This window comes from Adelges cooleyi, unplaced genomic scaffold (assembly GCF_023614345.1).
Source record: "Adelges cooleyi isolate 19-005CV unplaced genomic scaffold, UGA_ACOO_1.1 ACOO_flye_CR_arks_rails_tigmint_CR_PRNA_21, whole genome shotgun sequence".
NCBI classification, from domain to species: domain Eukaryota; kingdom Metazoa; phylum Arthropoda; class Insecta; order Hemiptera; family Adelgidae; genus Adelges; species Adelges cooleyi.
The window spans coordinates 10,705,505-10,720,347 of NW_026095871.1; the positions used below are offsets into that span (position 1 = coordinate 10,705,505).

Genomic DNA, 14,843 nt, shown 5'->3' on the forward strand with positions numbered 1-14,843 from the left:
TTTTGTTTTGTTCACTTTTATAATTGCGTAATTGAACTGTTGGATATTGGCTCAAAATAATTTTGTAAATGGCTTTTAATGATAAATGATAAAGTCATGATTCTACTTTTTCGTTTGTCTCATAAAACAATGTTTTATTTTGTAAGCAGACATATTTTTCTCAGTCATAAACAAGTATAGTGGCCTCACACTACTTATTTTTAGAGCTTTACCATCTTCTGGTTTATTACGACTGAACTTGATGGCTTATATAAATATATGTGTGTATTTAAGGCTCCCCAAGTTTTATATAAGTAAGCATTTTGATTACGCGACTTCCAAAGTTCTAATGTATAAAGTTTTATTACAGCGAGATTATGAACAAGTTTAAATGGTTTGTATTATGCTGTACTTGTTCATTCAAGACGATCTCGCATTTACTTCTTAATGTTAATAAATATTAAACAAATATATATATATATATAAAAATATATGTATACAAACATGTATATGTATATAAAAACATATTATAATGATTATTTTCAAGTTAACATATAAATAAATATGTGTATTTTTTTTTTATTATTATTATTATTTATAAATACAAATTGTAATGGAAAACTATTTTTTTTTCTATTAGGCCAACGTAAATTATTTTGTTGGGAAAAATACTTGTATAATTTAGTTAATAATACAAATTTGATGATAATAATAAAATATCAGACTTATTAATGTAATATTTTGCATTTTTTGTTGAAAAAGTACCGTTCTTCATCATACTGGAAATTAAATGATAAAAAAAACAACATCAGAGTTAGTGTTTTTCAACTTCAAAATATTTGTAGTGCTTAAAGTAAATTTTTCTACCAAGTAATTCTACAATAATTTGTTGATTTTTTTAAGTTTTTGAAGTTACACAGTGCTCTAAGCTATTTGTAGCTTTAACGATACTAATAAAATACTTTTGCTTTTATGACAAGAAGGTATTGTACATAGACTATAATGTGTGTATACATAAATAAAATAAGGATATTGTTTAAAATAAATTATGCTATCAAATTATGTTTTAAGAAGGAGGACATGTGGCCTAGTGAGTAAGACGTCTGTGTAATTGGCACTCACTGTCACTAGTTCAATGTCATGGATCCTCCATTTGCCAGGCGAAGAATCGTTGGCTGAAATGGAGCTTCAATCCCCCTCTTGGGCTTCGGATGAAAACGTCATGACATATAAACGGTTAAGGGGGCTGGGTATGGTTAATTCGTGCAAAAAACGGCAAATTGTTGTGAATTTTTTTTGACGATACGGTTAAAATCTGTTTATTAAAACTAATGGTACATTAAAGTATAACATTCGAAGAATATTGTGTAATATTAAAAAATACGGCAATGGCGACAATTATTCGGAAGCGTCTCGGAAAAAAGTAGAATTGCGGTGTCCCTCATAACTCGATGCTGCATCATCCGAAATTAAAAAAATCAAGTTCTTTCGTTAGATAATTGCTTTCCCCAGGTAACGCTGTGAGGGTTTTTTGAAATTTCAATTTTTCACTTTTTGGGAACACTTTGAAGGGAAAAACGCGATTTTTGCGAAAAAAATTGGCTAATTTGTTATTGTAAAATAAAAAATATTAACAAATTTGAAAAAAACTTTCCAGCGTTACCTCGTTAGTTACCCCCCCCCCCCCCTTAAGAAACCTTATGTTTCTTGCCTTCGGGAGAGACAGCGTTGGACCTTAGCCCTTAATGGCTAGTTAAGATTAAAAAATTGTATGTATATAATACGTAGATATTAAGGCTAGAATTATTTAAGAATTATGAAATTGAAAACATATTTGGTAGAACACATGGATGCCCAGTTTTCGGGATTTCGAAACAAGACTATCATGCCAAAAGTTGGACATTCATACTTTAGTAAGACAAATTATCTACTTTTGTGATTTGTCCTAACGCCATAGATGTGTACACAATCATATTGTGACGTGACAATTGTTGAAAAATTAAAAATATTTTTTTCACCCCAACGCGACTAGTTTTATAGGACGCGGTCATAAAAATGTGATACTAAGAATGTTTTGTGAAAAGTAAAATGGTTAAAAGTCATTGACACTCGGAGTCATTAACCATATTACAGTATAACCTAATCGCCTTCAATTTGATTTATGGCAAAACACCATAATTTAGTGCCTTAATTTTTCACTCGTAGTAATAATTTATTTTATTTGCCCTTTTATTCAAAAATTCGTTTCTTAAAGCTCAATTACAAAATGGTACGAGATGTAGACTTCTTTTAATGACTTATTATAAGTATGGATAGAAGTAGTGAGTGAATTAAGCAGGTGGGTCATTCGTAAAAATGATTTACTCTATTGGAAATAAGCTATTGAATATTTGAATAATATAATACTTCACCACGACACTGATCCATGACAATATACTATCCTATTGCCAATAAATATAGATTTGAAAAATATTGTACAATGTTTATTATTTTTTTTATTTTTGGAAAATGTTAGCAAGACCTAGAGAGCCCTACTAAAAGTCTTTTGCAACTAGTCGACTCGTGCGTCGCTAACAGCCTGCGCATTATAGTGAACGTGTATAATACCAATGAATTATAATAATTTATACACACGTGTTCAGTAGGTACCTAATAATATAAATTATAATAATATGAATTGTGCATTTCAGATTCTGTTTATATTATGTACTTTAGATAATAAATAATAACAAGCTAAAACGCGCTATTGAAATTAAATACTTAGAAATAGGTACTGTTCATAAAAGAATAAACTATTCATATCTCCGATAAAAGGTCAGAGTTCAAAAACGATTAGATAAATTATTACAAGTCTAGGTCCAAAAGACAATACAATTCAGAATTATGAGAAGGTATCGCAGTAATAATAATATATAGTATAGTTCAATATGTCTTCTACCGCTACATCCCAAAAAATGTCTTACCAGGCTCCGATTGACTACCGAAACATGTACTTGGATAGTAATGGAACGTATTTCAACTATCAGATCCCGTTACAGCCAGTTAAACGTTCCAATATACCGACATCGACGGTTATTTTCACTTTGAGTGTATTATTGTGTCTATTCAGTTGTTTGTTAACTGCTACTTTGTCGTATAAATGGCATACGGACACCAATTATCGAATTGACCAATTGGCCAGCACGGTCGGGATAGTAATAAAGGAACTGGAAACTTTTAGAAACATAGTCAGAGACGAGTTGTTGACTAAACACGAAAATAATAATTACCAAGAACACACAGAAACATCAATGGATTACGGAGACGAAGAGGATTACGAGGACAATAAGTTTATGGGAAGAAGTTTATTGCTTAACAATTCACCACTTAACAATACAGTGGATGTACCAAGAGAAGTTGATGACAGGGTTCGACGTAGTGCTGAGGTAGACGTAAATAATGATGCTAAAAACAATTTAAACAGGTAATATAGATTTTATTTTACTTATCTATACATTTTTTAAAAATATTATTATTAGACCTAATAAATATGTCATAACAATTCTACGTTTATAATTCTTGCAAAAATTAATTTAAGCACAAAAAAAAAAATAGTTATAGGAATATTTGACGGCTATTCAATTTAAAATGTACAAGTAAATAGGGTTGTTAAACATTTGTAATTAAAATAACTATTTTGAAGTTGTATTGTTATTAAAAAGTCCTAGCAAACCAAAAAAAATGATTGAGGTGGATTTAAAACCGGAAGAAAGTGAAGAAAATACCGTAAGGACATACATTCGCCGTAAACCCAAGAAAATTGGTACTAGAAAAAAAAATCCCATCACAGAAATAGACGAAGACGATGGTGTATATGAGGATATTAAAGACCCAAATGAAATTTATGCTGCTGCCCATTTTATTAGTGATGCTTCAAAGTATAATACACAAACACACGCGCATTACCACGGTAAGCCACATTTTAGTCACTTTTATATAGTAAATTTGAGTTTTCTTACTTAACATAGATTCAATTGCAAATTAACTTATTTTGTACTAAATGAAAGGTTCAGAGTCAACTACAGTTATTTTTTTAACCCTGAACATAAAATGTTTTTATTTTTACTTAACTCATGATGTTGTACAAAAGACATGGAAAAATAATGACTACCCATATGATATAAGAAAATTAGATGATACTTCGTACTTTTTATATAGGACCATACCATTAAAGATTCAAAAACCTGTTTATGTCTTACAATTAGTCACTCTTTTATATTAAAATATTATAATAAATATTAAATAATTAGCTTCAACTGAGAAACAATAAAATATGTGTATAAATAAAAACTAATATTTTTAAGGAAATGGCCGATTACGACACCCAGATGGTGATTTTAAAGATTGGACACCATATATTTGGGACACAAATATAAATAATGGAAATAATTTTCAAATGAAGAATGGAAAAATTGAAATTTTGAAGAGTGGACTTTACTATATTTATGCTCAAGTATATTAATTTTGACATTATTTATGAAACTTTATAAATAACCTATTATATTATGTAAACATCAATGGCAGATCCTATAAGGGTCAGTTTAGGACAGTAGTGCCATTTGGGAGAATGGCAGTAGGTGTAGGCATTTGCCCGCCATTGATTTTTGTGGCTGGTCAAATTTCCGGTACGTAAGGCCGTTTTTTTATGCAACTACTTACCTTTACTAATAATGAACCGTTTGAACCGACTATCAAGTATAATAGGTTTGAAGGATTATACGATGTGTGTTATTACTGTTTTGTATCCAAGTGTTTTGGAAAACAATTTTTTATATTTGTAAATGAACATGGAACCGATAAAAATTTTGCCCACCTTATGAAAAACTGGAATGGCGTCGGTGTTTTAATTTGCCGGGGACCGAACAGAATTTTGCAGCCTCTTTCGAAATCTAAAATGACTGATGTCTGATAACTAAAACTTAAAAGTATGAAAACAGAGTAAAGTTTTTTTTTAAATTACAATTTTTAGTTTGTGGTTAAAACAACTGTCTGTGGGAGGAGTGTAGTAGCTCGTTAACATTCTTAAATCTGTTAAAATAATTAACTCATGTTTCAAAACATATATAAATCATTAGTGTTGTAGTTAATTAATATTATAAGCAAAATATGTTCTATTAATTCTATTCTAGCTTAAGCTATTTAGGTGTTTGCTGCCTGCTCCAAGGAGTGGTTTCTAAGTATGTTCAATGTTTAGTTTGAATAATTTTTTTTTATAATTTTAGGTTTATTATTCTGATCAACATGATATCAATGGATATTATATTATGAAAAATGACGATAAAGCACTCGGCTGCACTACAACAAGGCATCGTGAGACACAATCGGACTCATGTTACACAGGAGGACTAACATATTTAAATACCAAAGATATAGTATCTATAAAAGGAATAGATAGTGAAAGATATATAATCTTAGACCCTTATAGAAGCTTCTTTGGTCTTTTTAAAATACCTAATGACAATATAAAGGTATAAATTTCCACATAACAAGATAATATAACATTATATTTATTACTTTAAAAAATATAAATAAATAAATATATATATATATATTGTAATATAGATGTGTAAAATAATATAGTATAAATTTAATGTTTTCACAGTTGTAAAATTGGACGGATTGTTTGTCGTAAGTCTTTAGTCTGATACATACAAAATTATTTCTATCTATTCTAACAGATCTTTGATAAAATTTACAATAAATAATTGTATGTTTGTATACAAAATACATATAATTTTTTAATATAAATATTAATATATATCCAAAAATAAAAAAATCAGCATTATATATAGGTAAATTGAAATATCATAGGTATAAATAATTATGTTTATGTTGAACTTTTATAATACAATTTATAAATTATAGTCAACTTTTTTAGGAGAAAATGTTGTTTAGTAACTTAATGTATGTATACTTTAATGTTCACAATAAAATAAAAATGTATAAAAAAGTTAATGCTAGGTATTTAATACTTTGTGTATGAGAATATCTCACTTCTCATTAGACTAAAACTTTATAAACTTATAGCATATATAGTACTTATCAGAGTAATACAAGAGTCATTAAATTAAAATAAGTGCAACTGAATGTTGATAAAATATTTGTTTAGTTCATTAGCCCTATAAGTAATGGTAAAACGGAAATTATTAATAAATAACTGAATGAACGAATCAGATTTGACCCATTACAACCATCGGAATCGCATGTATAAACACAAGTTCTATATTCAAATGCGTCACCTGGCTGTTTTATATAATCACAATAATTCCCTAAATTATGTGACGAACAGTAGCGTTTTACACCAACTCCACCTAATTGATAAAAAAAATATGTACATGTGTATATTTATATAATTAAAAAATAAAATAATTATCAAAAGTATAAATTATTTACCTTCAAATCGGCCAGTCAACTTAATACAATAAGCTGCATTGTAAACTTCAGTGCAAGGTGTCGGTAGCATATCAACATCATCCATAAATTCTGTACACTGAAACTGATCCTGAAGATCTGTGCTATTACATTGATAACATGAAATGCTAATGGCTGTAAAAATAATATATAATATCGGATAAACACTGTTAGTTTTCTGTTACCACACCTATTTTACACGCCTTAAAATAAACAAAGTAATGTGCAATAATTACCCGTTTTAATACTGACAGACATAATCAGTAATAATAATAAAAAGTGAATACTTGCAGGCATTTTGTAACTATATTTGAAATAAAAAAACTATTTTCTATTTACCGTACTATTGAGAAAAAAAATCAAACTATTTTATACCTGTTGCATACTTGTGTTAACAAAATAACAGATTTTAAATAACAAAATATTATTATGTATTCAGTATTGATATGCGTCGTGATAACAAAACTAAAGTATTGACTTCACAGATATATATAATAAACTAGATTGCTAACTAGCGATAAGAATTGAAGCCGACGGTCCGCCATTCTGGTGGGATTTATGTGTGTTATCAATGCATATAATATACAACTGTATATATTATTATATCAATATTGTTATAAATGTGATTGTTATAAACATATATAATTCTCGCGTGATAAGGTTCTAATTCCCACCAAGATGGCGGTAAGTGGCTGCTTCAATCTTCTCTATTGGTGGCATGTACAGTTAGCAATCTGGTTTATTATATATATCTATGATTGACTTTTTGTTTGACTATGGATAATAAAAGCATGGAGGAAAATATAATAGCAGCTCATCAGTTATTATTATAGGAGAGTTTCTGCCGCTGCCACCAGAGGTCAGCTGCTTTGCTTTTTTTGTCAATTTGTATGACACACAACGGTAAATCAAGAAAAAAAAATAGGTGTGTCAGCAACTTGTGATAACCGTAAAATGGTTGTTAGTTTTTTCGGGCAGCTGTGTAATCCTCATAAGAGTACTCTGGCCACCATATTGTAAAAATGTAAAACACAAGTTATTGATACACCTGTTTATTAGGTCACGGTAAATATCAAGTCGATCAGCTGTTTGTGGATTTATTTATTTATATTTTCATTCGATAATTTATTATTATTATGTTTTCACTATTGATAAAAACCAAATTTGTTTAATTTTTTTGTTATGATGATTATTTGAATATTTGAAAATAGATCAGAATACATAAATATTATTAACAAGTAATTACATTTGGAACATATTCTAATGTTTTTCATGTTGACGCAGATAAATTGCTCAAGATAAGGCTTAAATCAATTTATTCTATTTCGATAATTACTGTAGTTAGTCGAAGCTTTAAGTTTTATTTATAATAAGGTCAAATGCAAGTGTTAAATGGTAATTCATAGATACATTTTTGGAATATACTAGAAGTCTTAAGAATGAATGTTACGTCAGAAGACCTACCCGAAATTCAACCGGGTGTATTTACTTATGAGCTGTTCACAATACTTAGCAACTTTGAATCTGCTAACCTTGCTCAAGCAAAGTGTGTGCGCAAACAAACGCCTGGCATTGGTGCGATGGTAATAAATAACTATTAAGTAGGTTTATGTTAAGTGTCTCTATATTTGTAGATGATGACTTGGAGTTCTATTTGTGGACAAAGCCGGATTGCGGCGGTACAGAGTTTGAATGCAACTACAGATCATGGTTCTACTTTGCTATAAAAGGTATAGGCAAATTAATTTAGGAAAAATTATTTATTTAATCAAACCATTTTTAAAGGAGGTATTCCGGGAATGGCTGTAAGACTAAACTTGATTAGTTCGAACAAACAAAGTAAAATGTACAGTCAAGGTATGGCTCCAGTATGTAAAGTTGATATGGGAAAATCTGATAAATCTAACACTAAATTTTCTAAAGCTTCCTGGTCAAGAATTAAGGAAATACCTATTTATCAGGTACCACTTTTTATAAATGCATAAGAAGTTATTATAAATAATAATAATAGTTATAATAATCATAAATACTAAAACAGATTTATATTGAATGTTTTTAAGGTCAATAATAATCATGAGTTTGTGTTGAGTTTTAGTCACCGTTCATTAGAAAACCCTGATGCAACAACATATTACGCCTTTACTTATCCTTATACTTATACTGATTTGTGTACTAGTTTAAATTTTTATGAGAAACAATTTCCTCTTCCTTCAGATTTAAAAGGTATTATATATTTATACTAAAAGCTACGATTCGTATTAAATTTTCTTTTATTAAAACTGAGTCTTAAAAAATATGTAGAAAGAAATGAGAAAGACATATATTTTCACCGAGAAACTATTGTTAAGTCATTAGAGGATCGTTCAGTTGATTTAGTAACTATTACGTCCTTTAAAGGTGCATCAGAAGAAAGAGAATGTCGTTTATTTGGATTATTCCCAGATGAAAATAAACCCAGACCATATGTTTTCAAAAATAAAAAGGTAAAAAAAATTTACTGAACTATTATTATTATTATTGTACAATAAAAAAATTAAATTAAATTAAAATGGAAGTATGTATATATATATATATATATATATATATTTCCCTGGGATATAACAATTTATATGTAGTATTACTAAACAGTATTGCCAATAGGTATTTTATTAAATTGTTATTCTCATTAATCAGTACATAGACTTGAGATTTTTTTAATATTACAATTTTTAAATAAATTATACAATAGATACATTAATTATATTTAAAAATTTTAGGTAATAATAATGAGCGCTAGGGTTCATCCTGGCGAAACTCCTTCAAGTTTTGTCATGAATGGTCTGATAAAATATTTACTTAGTAAAGATGAACAAGCCAGTGTACTTAGGCAAAACTACGTATTCAAGCTTATTCCTATGTTAAATCCAGATGGAGTAGCTAGAGGTTTTTATCGCACAGATACTAGAGGTATTAATCTTAACAGATTTTACCTCAAACCATCTTTAAAGTTACATCCATCTATCTACGCTGCCAGGTTTAAAAAATATCAATACCATAGTAAATAATTATGGTTTTGTTAATTCAGTAATATTTTATAGGTCACTGATTTTATACCATCATTTTGGGTATGAATTACGAAATGAACTTATTGAAGAAAATTCAAATGTGCTGGATATTAAGACATCCGAATCCAATTTGTGCAGTTCTTCAGACAACGATGAAGAGCTAAATTCTAAAATAAAAGACATGTTGGCATCTGATTGTATTATGTTTAACAATACAAATAAAATAATACCATCAATGATTACCGATCAAACACCATTAAATAATTTATTGAAAAAAAGCCAATCGTGTACAGCAGAATTGATAGTCAATAAGGGACTCGATTCAGGATTATACTTATACGTTGATTTCCACGGCCATGCATCTAAGAAAGGTTAATTTAATTTTAATCATCTAGTGCAATAAGGGATGTAACTCCATCTAGATATATTTGAGAGTATAAAAAATAGTATTTGGAGAGTCTTTTTGCACAAAATAACAATGAGGTACACCTCGCTGGCTTAGCTGCCTTTAAAATGGAAATGCTCAAAATAGACTGCATCTTTTTTCGCATGAGCCAATTTATTTAAATCTGATTAAGTTATAAGTGTACTAAAAAGTAATAAATATAAATATTTTAGTAAAAGAACATGTAGCGATCCATTAATATATTCCTGAAATTAGGTTGAATAGGATAGTAAGATTTTATTGAATATATAACTGTATAAAAAATATTTTAAGTACTCTAGTAGAACAATTTGCAATTATACTTTAAGTGTACAATTAAAAATTAAGTTGTACTTTTCAAATAATATATGTGTAAAATAGTTTAGATATCTTATTTTAATGGCTAGTTATTATAAATAAAAAAAAAACAGTATGGGCAATGCTTCTTTGTTAAATATTTTGGTTCTATTTTATTAATTTTATTTTAAATATAATAATCTCATTATATATTTTTAATTTGTATGATACCATGTCAATTTTTTAGCAGTGAGATATTTTAATTTTGTATTTTTTTGTATTAGGAATTTTCATGTATGGTAATAATTTTGACAATATACTAAACAATGTTGAATGCATGGTATATCCAAAGTTAATGTCTATAAACAATCAACATTTTCATTATACGTCTTGTAATTTCAGTGAGCGTAACATGTATTCCAAGTAAGATTTTTTTATAAATTAGTCAATCTACAGTGCATACCAGTTATATTATATAAAATAATTATTATTTTACTAACTTATTACTTACCGACGTTGATCGTATCACTATAGACTTAATAAAATATAGATAGGCAATATCCTTTTATTGATTTTACACTATTTAGTCTATTAATTTTAATATTAGTTTTATTACCATTATGTAATCCAGATTTTAGACAAAAAGTTGTCTTGATCATTATTTATTGTTAGACTGAATTGACAATGTAGACTGTAGTACTTCAGGCCCCATTTTTATTAGAAATGAAATAAGAGTTTGAGTTTAAATTAAGTCCCTCTAAGATATTAAGCAAACTGATAATAATAATATGCCTTTTTACTAGAAAAAACCAAAGTATAACTATTATTTTATAATATAAGAACTTTTATGTAATACATATAAAACATTTTAGACTTACACTGTACAATGTAGAATTGGAACAATAAGTAAAATACATCAATATTTTTGTAAACTCTGAAATGTAAAATGTTAAGTTTTTATTTTGTATCAAAATAAAATGAAAATTGACTGCCTCGCTTTTGCAGACCTCTATTTATATATTTAAAATCAAACATCATATTAATTTTCTAACTAATTTCAGAGATAAAAAATTTGGGCTCAGCAAAGAAGGCAGTGGACGAGTTGCTGTGCTCAAATATACAGGATTGATTCGTAGTTACACTTTGGAATGCAATTATAATACTGGCAGATTTGTAAATTTAATTCCACATACAGTACATTTTGTTTCCGAAAGGAGACCTATCCAAAGTCTCGTTCCACCAAAATTCACACCAACCATCTATGAACAAGTAAAATTGTTTATTGTTATAAATAAATTTATTATTGTGTTATTATTGCTTTTTTTTCATCTTTAGGTTGGAAAGTCGTTGTGTATATCTATATTAGATTTGTCAAACATAAATCCTAATAGTCGTTTAGACAATAGTGAGTTTAAAACATTAGCTGGACTGAGGGAACATTTGCGTTCATCAATAATAAACGACTGTAGTCGTAATCGACGTATGGGATCGCGATCATTAAGCAATATAATCGTTGAAACGCCTAGTACGCCAAAAACTGTAAGCCCTAATAATATACTATACTATAATTATTATGTTGTGTGTGAGGATACTTCTTCTCTACACAGGGTGATTGTTTTAATTAATTGTTAATATTAAAACAAATTAATATTTGATATTGTCATATTAAAATTTTACCTGTCACCTGCTACTAGCTAAAATAGTGCTATATTAAATTTAAAAAAATGATTTCTGACTTCATAAATCCAATATAATTTATAAAAAAATACTCAATCATTTTTACTTTATAAAGATAAATTAGTACCTTTTTTTTATTAAAATATATTAGGAAAATTATAAAATAATCACCCTGTTATAAAATTGTTTATTTTCCAAAATTGTTTTGTTTTAGTATGCTAATTAATTACTTTAACATAATATTATATAATTATACAAAAATAAATTAAATAACCTATTTAGGTTGCATAGAGCTTCTCAGATATTTCCAACATTTATGTGTAGTAAATGGAAATTATTCTATAAGTAAGAATTATTATATATTTTTTTGCATTATGGCGTTTTGGCAATGTATTAAATTATTATTTTAGCTATTATTCAATATGTAATTGGCTTTGTTTTGTAGGTTGTAGTTACTTGTATATTTTCCTTCATAGGTGTGTGCACGGGTTAAATCTGAATAAATAAATTTTCAACACAATTTCCTTATTTTGTGTAAAAATTTCCCTAAAACAATTATATGAAATGATGAATTTGTTTTGGTAATACTAATAAAGAACTAGAAAAAAGGGTGTAAACAGTGTTAACTAAAAACACTTTTTATATGTTTTAGATATACATCAGATAGATTATATATCATCAACCAATATCTAGTAATAATGTAGGTACTCTGAGAAAAAAAAAAGTTAAAACTACTTTCACTTTTCTTTTCGGAGGAAAGGTTGAACATATTTCCTGATTGTTTGTAGTCACATCTTAAAATAATACCCCAGAATTTTTTGTAAATTTATTATTTGATTAAAGTCAAGCCTAAAAGATTTTTAAAACAAGAAAGATATTCTTGATTTCTGTAAGGAAAGAATATTTTTCTTGAACTTTTGTTTTAATCAATAGACTCTTTACGAAAACTATTTTACCCTCAGTAGCGTAACTAGAAACTAAAGTGCCCAGAGGCAAGACCTTTTTTTTGTGCCCTTTATTACACGTCAACTTGCATACAAAAACGGTCAAAATTAGAATGTGACCTGGGGCAGCCTCATGTTAACTTTGCTTTGTTTACCACATTCTTAGCTTTCTTACACAAACTTTTGTACTCTATCCAATCTTCTCTCCTCCTGTTCTTCTGCCATCTCAAATGGTTCTTTCCTACTCACTATAACACTGAACTCCTTCCCTCATTTCCTTGTTCTCTGGCATAGGTACTATTTTTACTTATACTAACGGCCCACATTTGAGGTACTTTTAACATAAGTTAAAACTTATATTTAATTAATTATTTAAATTGAATTATCATTTCTATTTTTATATGAATACAATATTATTTAAAACAAAATTTGCAAACTTTTTAAAACTGAAAAAAAATTATATCATTATAAATTATGCCAATGAGCATACATTATATACTGGATTTTTGTAACTCATTCAAATATTAAATTTTAAGTGTTTTAGATTAAGAGGCAGCCGTGGTGCACTCTCATAAAATTACAATTTGGCAAATCTGTTTCATTCTTTTACACGGCTGTTTTCTGTTGGTAGGTGAATTCATAATGACAAAAATAACTTTTGAGCTAATTAGTTATATTTTGATTACTGTGCTGATTATAAAATTTCAGATTACAGTTGTAAGACATTTGCATGAACTATCTAGTGTTAATGGATATTTGTAACTTGAATTTCAAATCTTGCATCACAGTTTCTGGTTACATATGTTATTTCTCAAGTAATTGTAACACTTATTTTACCTAAGTCCTAACCACTGTTAACTATCTCCCTAAGATAACTGTGGTTCTCATTATTAAAAAATCACTAGGCTTTAATGCCAGCACACACCTATGGGCTATGTTATGTTAAAAGTTTCTATGTCTTAAGGTTTTTGTAAGCCATTATCAATATGATATTAATATATTGTTAATTTTATATTTAACAATAAATACTAATGCCATTTAAAATAAATGTTACAAGTAGTTAGATTATTTCATATAAATCGTTTTTATTTATTATACATGCACTTAATTATGAATTATATGTATTACAGAAAATAAAACCTCTCCCAATGGCTTACGATATTATGAAACCTACTACGTCAAAGTTGTTAACGCCCATCATGACCAAACCTGTACCACCATTAGTCAAATCAGCTGCACTTCGTAAAACTTTAAAAACAAAAACTGGTGGAATATTAAAAAAAAATGGAAAGAAATGGAAAATGAATTCAAGCAAACAAAAAGCTATAATTAATACTGCAGAAAATTCGTTAAAGTTGTGGCGATTGGGAAAAAAAATTGATTTAACACCTTTGCGGATCTTGGGAGTTGATCAACAAAAAAATAAGAAATAAATTATTAATTTTATTAACTTTTCTAAAACTAGAAATTCTTTGTTATATTTTAACTTAATATTTATACCCTGTTTTGTGTTTTATAATCTTAATAAAATTACTCTTTGTTACAAAATGATATTCCTTATGAGGCATGTCATGAGATGCTACTACTATTAAAATACTATACTTATATGTATTAAAATTCTTCGTTAACTAGTGTATAGAAGATAAAATACTTTTAAGTTCAACTATTAATTTTTTAGAATAATAGAATATTTCTATAAGACTGCTCGTATTCATTACCAAGTATATTTATTATTTATTTATGTTAGCACTGTCATGTTGATTTTTTTTATTTATATTTTTCTTTTTATCGATTTAATATTAAAATACATCTTGTTAGTCAGTTTAAAATCAAAAAATATATTACATTTACTTAATATTGTCCTTAACAAAAAACAAAAGCTTATTTAATTATTTTATTTGATAAAATATGACTGTAATTATTATGTACTTTAATCGCATTCAAATAATGAAAACAACTTTGAATTTGTAATGGAATGTCTATTGATCCAACTAATTCTACATTGTCAATATTTTATTAAAATTAGTT

The 14,843-nt window shown here is 27.7% G+C and overlaps 2 protein-coding genes across 6 annotated transcripts; both read left to right on the plus strand.

The window, feature by feature from the left end:
- Nucleotides 1–2,865: 2,865 nt before the first annotated feature.
- On the plus strand, nt 2,866–5,717 carry LOC126834809 (protein eiger). Its single transcript, XM_050566987.1, has 5 exons — nt 2,866–3,442; nt 3,681–3,928; nt 4,323–4,471; nt 5,241–5,486; nt 5,621–5,717. The coding sequence occupies exons 1-5, from the start codon at nt 2,907–2,909 to the stop codon at nt 5,624–5,626; spliced, it is 1,185 nt and encodes a 394-aa protein (XP_050422944.1). The 5' UTR covers nt 2,866–2,906; the 3' UTR covers nt 5,627–5,717.
- Nucleotides 5,718–7,555: 1,838 nt separating this feature from the next.
- Nucleotides 7,556–14,721, plus strand: LOC126834682 (cytosolic carboxypeptidase-like protein 5). Of its 5 annotated transcripts, XR_007685099.1 has the most exons (13): nt 7,674–8,004; nt 8,064–8,159; nt 8,215–8,390; nt 8,490–8,652; nt 8,731–8,912; nt 9,186–9,442; nt 9,507–9,844; nt 10,479–10,617; nt 11,256–11,463; nt 11,530–11,733; nt 13,352–13,442; nt 13,524–13,630; nt 13,946–14,069. XR_007685099.1 is itself a non-coding variant. In XM_050566787.1 (12 exons), exons 2-12 carry the CDS (start codon nt 7,869–7,871, stop codon nt 14,246–14,248), a joined length of 2,202 nt encoding a protein of 733 aa, XP_050422744.1. In that variant the 5' UTR covers nt 7,556–7,667; nt 7,836–7,868; the 3' UTR covers nt 14,249–14,721. The 5 variants fall into 5 exon arrangements, 3 of the variants coding, with proteins under 3 accessions (XP_050422744.1, XP_050422743.1, XP_050422746.1); XM_050566787.1 differs by lacking the exons at nt 13,352–13,442; nt 13,524–13,630 and adding an exon at nt 7,556–7,667 and having other exon boundaries at nt 7,836–8,004; nt 13,946–14,721; XR_007685100.1 differs by lacking the exons at nt 13,352–13,442; nt 13,524–13,630 and adding an exon at nt 12,154–12,216 and having other exon boundaries at nt 13,946–14,061.
- Nucleotides 14,722–14,843: the final 122 nt, after the last annotated feature.

Bases quoted from the DNA above. Each gene is read 5' to 3' on its own strand.
- LOC126834809 (XM_050566987.1), top strand. From the start codon at position 2,907: ATGTCTTCTACCGCTACATCCCAAAAAATGTCTTACCAGGCTCCGATT. The intron at 3,929-4,322 runs GTAAGCCACATT...AATATTTTTAAG, and splicing joins AACACACGCGCATTACCACG to GAAATGGCCGATTACGACAC. The intron at 4,472-5,240 runs GTATATTAATTT...TTATAATTTTAG, and splicing joins TTTACTATATTTATGCTCAA to GTTTATTATTCTGATCAACA.
- LOC126834682 (XM_050566787.1), top strand. From the start codon at position 7,869: ATGAATGTTACGTCAGAAGACCTACCCGAAATTCAACCGGGTGTATTT. The intron at 8,160-8,214 runs GTATAGGCAAAT...CCATTTTTAAAG, and splicing joins GTTCTACTTTGCTATAAAAG to GAGGTATTCCGGGAATGGCT. The intron at 8,913-9,185 runs GTAAAAAAAATT...TAAAAATTTTAG, and splicing joins ATGTTTTCAAAAATAAAAAG to GTAATAATAATGAGCGCTAG.